Below are 8,986 nucleotides of genomic sequence, written 5' to 3' on the forward strand. Positions count from 1 at the left end.
TCTGCATGGACGGCGTGTGATAATGTACCGAGGTATCTAAACTGAGTTATGCACTTGAAGTTTATAGGGAGTAAAGACTTTTTTAAGGAAGGTTAGATTCGATTCTTGTTGAAGTCCTATGATACCAAATTGATTTGAAATTATTTCACTGAATGAAAAGTCTTAGGGCTATGTCCGAATCGGGTACACACTGTGGCTATGGCTTCTATTTTGCCATTGATGCGCTATTGCGAATAGCCATAGTCGAGGCAACAGTGCCTGTTTCAGACATCACTTGAACCAGAGTTTGTATTTCAGTGATTGTACGGGACCATGTGATGTTATCGAAATACTAGTTCCCTTTGTAAGATGATTATGTACATCGATTATGCACCTAGCAAAAAGTTGCTACATAATGGGTCTCATATGTTCATATACTTCATTTACCTGTCTTTGGTAGCATTCTCCCCCAGCGCTTTGTATCCTCTGGCAAAAGGCGCTATATCAATACAGTTATTGCTACTATTACTGTAATAGGGCGACAGGTTTTGCGAACTCCGTCCACAATAGGGCGATACACGTTATTGAGGCGACAAAATAACTGTCGCCCTTTTATGAAAACGACCCTTAGGACAAGGAATTTTGCTGTCGCTAACCATATAGATCGATTCCTCATGGTCCAATTAGTATAAATACTAAATTTCGTGGAAAAAACACAAGGTGAACTTGGGTTAGGTGACAGTTTAGGTTTGTGCACAAGTCTATGGGAAAGTCACCCTATTGGGGCAAAAAGAGTTATTTCTATTACTATTATTATTATTATTATTATTATTATATTTACATCGCATACCACAACTTAACAATCTCACCATCTTACTTGTGCTTTGTGAAACGTATATTGAAGTGTGTACATCTATGTTAATGTCTTAATTAGATGAAAACAAAAATACCATTTCCACACTTTTTGCCATCACTATATACATAATAAAACATGTATAGTAAAAAAAAAAGTGTGTGTTACCAAAGCAAGTGAATCGTTAATGTGCATTTTATTTTTGTTGTGAGGTATATGCACTTACATTTAAACTAATGTAAACAATTAAACCAACTTCACCTCCGTCGTTAACGTTAGACATAAATATCCGAATGTACTACAAAAACCAATCTCCTGTCACATAATTATCTTTTCTTGTTACCACCAAAATGTATGTGAAGGGAAGCCAGTTATTATCAAACCTATAAGTGAGCCTATAAAGGTGACTACTTGTTACTCGCTGTTGGATCAACGGTGAACTCTTGGATGCGTCCGGTACACAAGCTGGTGCTTTCCGTATTTTTCCTTACCATTGGGGGATTCGTTACGGCGTTCTCGTCCGCATAGTATTCTCTGACGTCAGCCGTACCAACGAAACTCAGGTTACTGGCTCCCTCGGACGGGCGGGTACCAACGACGTTACTGCAGCACGCCCTCTTACAGCCGATCGCCTGGCGCAGCGCTTTGCGGTGCTGCTTGCTTTGAAACCCGTAAATGAACGGGTTCATGCACGAATTGCAGAAAGCGATCAGTACGCTGGCGTGGTAATACCAGCCTGAGAAGTCCAGGTTCCAGCCGCACATGTAGGCGAAGAACATGAACTGGTTTGGCGCCCAGCAAACGGCAAAAGTCACAACGACTGTAAGCAGCATCTTGACGACTTTCTTGCGCGCGCGAAGGAGATCCCGAGACAGCTGGTTCTCTCTGCCGTCCGACGTTGATTGGCGCATAGTCATAGCGCTCTTATGCAAATTACTCATGATCTGCCAATAGGAGAGGCCCATCAGGCTCAGCGGGAAGATGTAGATGACGCAGAAGTTGGCCACGCCCACAAACTTCTGCCAGGCCGTGCTCTGCCACTGGATGATGCACTGGCCGCTGTCGCTGTAAAATATGTAGAAGAAATAACTGTTCAAGAGCACGGCCATTGCCCATATGCAAATGATCATGCCGATCGCTTTCTTGGGGGTGAAGAGTGCCTCGTAGCGAAAGGGATGCACGATGCTGGAGTATCTCTCTAAGGTGACGCAGGTCAGGGTGAGCACTGAGGCCACGAAGCTGGTCCAGAGGGGGTACTTGGACAGCAGAAGACGGCACATCACATCTCCCGCCGCACCCTCTGGTACCGGAATTTCAAAACCTATATAATTCAGAGAGAAAAAAAAACCCTTGATCACAAATTGAGGATGTCAAGCACACAATTCGAATTTTCAATTCTTGCTTCATCATCGTAACAAAAAATCCCCAGAACTAAGCCAAATCAGACATTTAGATATCTGTGTGTTTTACATGACATGCATGCAATCCATCTTTGGTATGATGATACATAGCTATGTAAGTATTCATGTAGAATTATTGTTTTAAAATGCGAGCAATTTCATCTGAGGAAAACCCCACAACAGATATTGTTCAACCAAACCAGACCAACCGCTCTACTTCAAACCTTTACTTTTGCGGGTTTTATGACGTTTTTCAAACTACGATATCTAGCTTCACCACCATTTCTTGCAGAGATTTGAATGGTTCTCTTGTTAAATAAGCTTTTCCTCGCTGAACTTAAGGTGTCTATTATGGCGCAATAACGTTCATTAACCTTTTCTGTTTTTGCTATTTGCTATATGGCGCAATAACGTTTATTAACCTTTTCTGTTTTTGCTATTTGGATTGTGAACCTGTGTACTTTACTTCCTCGCCCAAGGCAGTAAACAATACATGTATTCATCGTCCTCCTCTCGCCTCTCGGTCTGCCTTGCATCTTTTCAAGACCGAGGAAATGTTAGTCTCTATAAGCGATCGGGAATTACAACTTCATTCGCACTCCTTTGCCTCCAAGCAACGCCTTTGGCAAGTCATCTCTTACCAAAGGATACCTTTGGTGTAGTTAAGCAATTATTACCGCCAACAAAAGATTGCAATTTCCTTAATTGAGTCGATTGTATCTTGTCTTTGAAATCGTAAATTAATGAATTTCATTAATATGGTATAGATTTTGAAAGCATGCAGTTTTGCAGTGTGGTTTCATTTAATTTGGAATTATTGATTGCGGTTGTGAAATTCCATGTTGGGTCTTTCTCGTGTGAATTACTTTATTACAGGTGTATTTAAAACAAACGAATTAACATCTTTTTTTATCAGATGCGAGTGTATATCCATCACACTTTATTAATTTATAATTACTATTTATTTAACCTTAATTGCCCTGCACAACTCTTCAGTAAGCCCAAAGATAAGACGTGGCCCATCATCGTGATCTGCAGAACTAACCAAGTCAACACCAGGCATCATCTTTCCATGGAAACCAAGATGATGCAGATAACGTACCCAAGTAATTGCAGTTACTTATAGTCTTCTTATATAAGGCCTGTATGAGTAGAGAGAAGTTCATCCACCGACTCAATCAAGCCATACCTCAAAGTCTACCCTGAACTGCGGTTTCCATAGTTTCTGTTACCTGGTACGGAAAGAATTTGCTGCCGTAGCAATCATTATCATCTTCTTATATATAAGAATAAATGACGGTCGCTTTGGTCTATGACCTGTCGTCTGCGCGGTCTTTTTACGCAAGCCAAAGAAATCTTGAGATGCTTTTTGTCTGTTTACATCAGAGTAAGTTGATACACGTATATTACATCAAATCTAACTGAAATTGATCTTGACACTAATGGGGTGTATACGTACATTGTATGTACTTAATAAGGTTCAAATTAAAGGGATACAGTCCCTCTTTTGATATTTCTTCTTAGTTCTCTCTTCGCTGTAAGTTAATACTGATTGTGACATGTGAAAACTATCTGTTCTATTACAGTAATTATCCAAGTGATGCCTGCCGGGCGAGCGGGCAATACACTTGGTTGATTGCGTTAAAAGGTGCCATTAGTAAACATGATTACGTATATTTGTGTCCTTCCGGAGTAGCTCCCCCCCCCCCCCACAATTTTTTTGAGCTCTTGGGAATGCACCGAGTAAACAGCGCTTTGGGCCCTGAAAAAAAACGAAAAAGGGCAAAACTTGATGTTGAACAACACATTCTGTATTTTTCTCGAGGCTACCAAAAAACCTCACTAAAAATCAACAACTCTGTTTTTCCCCCTGACCCATCAAATTCGTTGACCACATACCCCCTGTCCATACAAGAGTTGAAACTTCGTCTAACTTGCGAAATCTAGTTTAAGGAAAGTCGCCGGCGAGCTATTACGTTAGATCTGGCATTGAGTGCCAGATCTCATTCGCAAATAATGTCCAAACCTTTTACAAATTGCATTAAATTTGAATTAAAATTGCAGTTGTTGGCAGCTCCTCCAAAGTAATTACGACATTTGGACCGAATGCAAGTAGCCTAGCATTGATCGCTGTCACAAGTCCCCTCTTGTGAATTCATAACGAGCCGATTGCCTTTGCAGCAAATTCGGTTACCTTTGGAGCTTTCGGCGTTGACGCAAAATTATAACTCGATATCAACCTGTTTTTCTTTCCCATTCTGCGCGCCGTGGTTGGTAATTGACGTTCTGTCGCGTCTGATTCTCGTCTCTTGTTGCTCTGAAAACTGAAACGGAGACGCTAAGTGTTCCCCCGTAGCTCTTTGATTACTGCTAGCGGAAAGATTCAAGGAGTTGAGGAGAGTGGCTACAGAGGTGTAATGTACGTGCGTTGTACTTAGCACACCATGATTACAATAATGTAATACCGTCATTGGAAAAATAAGAGCCACGGCGTACGGGCGTTGTTAATTGGGGGAATGTAATTTGCATGATAAATCACAATGATTTCCCACTGAAACTGACTGTCTGTGGGTCATTTTCCCAGGTACAACTTGAATGAAAATTGGGGCACCTTTTAGAGTCAGAATCGCTAGATTGTATTCTTTTCTGAATTCGCCATACCCCATTTTGATGGCCTTGGTATGAGACACATTACTCGTTTGACTTTTTTTTCATGAGACCAACATTTCGATTTAAAATGAATCCTGAGCATGTAGGCTTAGTTTAATTATCACAGTAGTTATAACTGTTGATTTTTCAGCATATAAAGCTCTATACTGGTGTCACGTCTTAACCTCATTTTGAAGGGATGCAATTTGGTATGAAACAGGCCTGCAAACATGCGCTGGCATTCGTTATTGTCCAAATGATAGAGGTGAAATATAAAACAGGAACAACAACAAAACGGACTCACCGAGATGAAGCGGGATAAGAAACACCGAGGTGATGAGATCGCAGACGGCCAAGCTCACGATGAACATGTTGGTCAAGGAGCGTAGCGAGGGTACCCGGGCCACCGTGAACATGACCAAGGCGTTGCCGGTGATGCCCAGCACGGCTATGACACCGTAGACGGCCCTCAGCCATACCTGGTCCTCGAAGGATCCCTCGGCCGACCAGCCCCGGTCTCCCGCCTCGTCGTCCGCGTAACTTACGGTCGTCATCGCGTCGTGCTTATGTAATTCAGTTTTTTTCCCTTCAGAAATTGGTAGTGCTGTATTTCCGCTCCAACATTCAGTTCCAATGAAGAGTTCTTTCCAGGAATGAAATCTGCCCTGTCCAACTCAGTATTTACTCTTCAAGACTCAAGCGTCGTATTTGTCTATGATCGGTATTATATTTGGGAGAGTGATGAATCGGTACTGTTGCAAATTGACTGGATCGCAAACGAAATGTCAGTCTCCGCCGGTGATTTCTTCAGGGAGATGGATCGCCGCAAAACAAACAGACCGATTGCGAATTTCTTTCGGATAACTCCTCATATACGTACCTGGGGAGACAGTGAAGAAATTGAAATTAATCTGAGGAGCGTGTTCCTGCCTTGAGAAACTGTCCCCAAGCTTAATACACAGCTGCTGACTCTTAAGTTTTCCATTAAGTCTCAAGCGAGGGATTGTTACTCCACTGCCGATGTTTTTCATTCATTTGTTTTTAATATTTGCCTTCGTTGTCTTGCCCTCAGAAGGACAGTTGATCTCAGTAGAGCGAGATGCTATCTAATCAATCGGTTCACTTTGGGAAAGTAAAGGAAAATACCAGACGTTTTAGTTCTCCGGATTGTTAGTGAGGTTGTTGCTTTACCCGCAACGACCACTTGAAATGTCGACACTGTAGCACGTGAAGAGGTGACAACTCAAAAAAACGTGGAAAGTGCGCGTAATGGATGTCACGCGGGCAACCTTCGCCGTAACTAACGTAGCAAGATGGACAGAAAACTAAACTCCGCCCACTCCTTGGCTTACGTTTTATTATTGGTCGGTGACTGCGTGCTGGGTTTATTGCGTGATTGAATCTGGTTCGTTAGTGACTTCGTCAAAACACGCGCACGCACCCATTGGCCGAACTTTCAAGTTGCGTTAACTTCCGGTTCTATTTGTGCTATATGCTAAAACACCGTGTGAAGTACTCTTGGTTAAGTGGAGATGACGTCAACGAACCGGGGCCCAATTTCTTGGCTCTGCTTACAGTTAGCAAAAAAAATCCCTGCTTACTATAGCAGAAAATTCTGTGCTTTACGGTAAGTGTATTTCACGCATTAGCGAGGAATTGTGGCTTATGCGCATGCGTACATCCCATAACTAAGGATTGTGTGCTTACAGGGTTAGCACAGAATTTTGCTGGTAAGCGCAGAATGGTGACCGTAAGCGCGGAATTCTATGGTTAGCAGAGCCGTGAAATTGGGCCCAGTATGCTTTACATTACATGATGGAAGCTGAGTCGCGCGAGTATGTGACAGAATGAAATATTATACAAATATTGAATGGCTCAGCGTGGAATGGGAGGCATATTATCGCAAGGCAAAATCTAGATTTTTTTCCATTTCACGAGGCGAAGCCGAGTTAACTGGAAAAGTCCAGATTTTACCGAGCGATAATATTCCTCCCATTTCACAATTTAAAGCCACTCAATATTTGTTTTATATAACTGACATAATAGAATGCTCCATGGATCACCGAGGGAGGCTAGTTTTACTTCACCACGAGATAAAGCATGTGTTCATGAATATATAACGGCAATGTTTATGACGATCGTAATTTCACGAGCTCGCCCGATACTTTTCGTTAGATGGAATTTGCGTCGGGGTGATGTAAATCAATATTAGGTTTTTGCCCTTCACCGACGTACAAACGCCTGCTTTGTGTTTGCTTCTTTACTTCAATTTGCTTGTAGGCCTATATTGTGTTTTCTGTTGTTTGCTGATTTTGCATTTTACACGCGCATGCACAAGTTCATTTCCTCGCAAGCGATGTCTTTCGCAGGATGCCTGCCCGACCGACCAATATGGCCGTACCTTTAAAAGTAGATATTTTCCCTCCTCACGTTGGAGTGCCCGGTCATTCAGAACACCATACCATGTAATTCAATTGAGGCAATCGATGAATTCCAAGATACATGTATGTGTGAAGTTGTTACTGGTGAAATAGGTTACCACAATCGTGAGCAGTGCGTGCCTTAAAAGCAGCACTCAGCTAATTTTTCATGGGAAAAGGTGCAGGGCTTTATATTCCATTGTCCCGCGTCGGTTGACCTTGTGTGCGTAAGCCGTGCCCTTCGCTTTGAAAACCCACATCACACTGCCGGAATTAAATTGAGATTTTTTGGAAAAGCAAGGGAGCTGCCCAAGCTTTCTACTCGATTATTTATCCTTCCTGTTGAAAGAAAACATGTCTTGCTGCCTGTAGTAAAGAAAAAAAAATTTGGCATTTCAGCGAAAAAATAAGGTGCAGTAAACAATATTGGCGTTCAAAGATAGAAACAGAATTTTGTGTGATTTAATTTAAGACTGTTAATGTTTCTCGTTTTATTTCTAAAGGGTTTTCAACCCCGAAAAATGCTAGCGACCTCATCTCTTGGACAATCCATTTTTCGGAAATATTGACGAATTTTCCCTGAAGATATTCAGGGAAAAGTATATTTGAGGCATTCTTTTGGTGACAGCTGCGTGTGTTTTAATGATTTTTGAAGGCTGGGTGCCAATTAGATCCTCTCTAAATTGTAAGGAAACTTGCAATTCTACTTACACCCCCTAACTTACCCATAAATACACGATTCCCTTGGCAAGTGCTGCTTCTCAGAAATCACAGGGAAATTGCGTGTCCGGAAATCGTTTTAGTGGGTGGAGGTAACACTCGTGTATGAAAGTGACGTCATATGTCCTCACCGTCCAGCACAAATAAATACGCCAACTCCAAATAACACGTTCCATTACTGCACATGCGCACATAACTATCTTGGCGGTGGTACACGCGGTATTAACAAAAACAAACTCTGTCGTTTGCATGCAAAATTACTAGGCAGATACCAACGAGTATCTTGTTCTGAAGTAAGAATTCCGAGCTCGATGTAATGCACCATGTATACAAATGCTTGTGATTGCTTGAAATTATCTAGATTGCCGATTTGGTTGCCACTACCACAATAGAGTTTAGTGTAAATTTACCTGTATTGCAGACCCCATTAAACCAAAGTGCTTTGATGTTTTATTTAGGCCTATATGTTGCTTCAACTGATATTGATTTCGGGCCCGTTTGCCCCTCACTGGGTTAGTTGATTAATTGGTATCATTATCTTTATTCATGCGTGCATAGGAGGGCAATTGCATGTCTAAGGGGAGGGGAAAATGTAGTAACCATATCGTAAAGCACAGACCATGCTTTCCTATTTCATTTTTATCATCTTACAAATTCATTGTCAGCGAATGCGATTGACATTAATTTTGCGGCAGCATGTACCTTCTGACCTACCAATTTGTTTGTGTTGAATATTTTCCTTTTGATTGGCCGAACGGTGTTGCGGGCAGAAAATATTCAGTCAGGTTAATGGTGCAGCGGTACTTTCCTCGCCTTCCACCGCTGTGACCCGGGTTCGAATCCCGCCTGGGCCAATATGTGGATTGAGTTTTCAGTCCCTGCCTGATTCCGTGGGTTTTGCCCAAAATATTCTTCTGGGCTTTTCCTCCCACCTCTAAAACTGTAATATCTTCTCACTGTCTCCT

At 42.0% G+C, this 8,986-nt stretch overlaps 1 protein-coding gene across 1 annotated transcript; it reads right to left on the reverse strand.

Annotated features, from left to right (window-relative positions):
• Positions 1–1,239: 1,239 nt before the first annotated feature.
• On the reverse strand, positions 1,240–5,435 carry LOC119744956 (allatostatin-A receptor-like). Its single transcript, XM_038221180.1, has 3 exons — positions 5,186–5,435; positions 1,993–2,153; positions 1,240–1,776 (listed from the first exon to the last, which is right to left on the reverse strand). The coding sequence occupies exons 1-3, from the start codon at positions 5,433–5,435 to the stop codon at positions 1,240–1,242; spliced, it is 948 nt and encodes a 315-aa protein (XP_038077108.1).
• Positions 5,436–8,986: the final 3,551 nt, after the last annotated feature.

Source organism: Patiria miniata, unplaced genomic scaffold (assembly GCF_015706575.1).
Source record: "Patiria miniata isolate m_02_andy unplaced genomic scaffold, ASM1570657v1 HiC_scaffold_7, whole genome shotgun sequence".
In the NCBI taxonomy this organism is placed as follows: Eukaryota; Metazoa; Echinodermata; class Asteroidea; order Valvatida; family Asterinidae; genus Patiria; species Patiria miniata.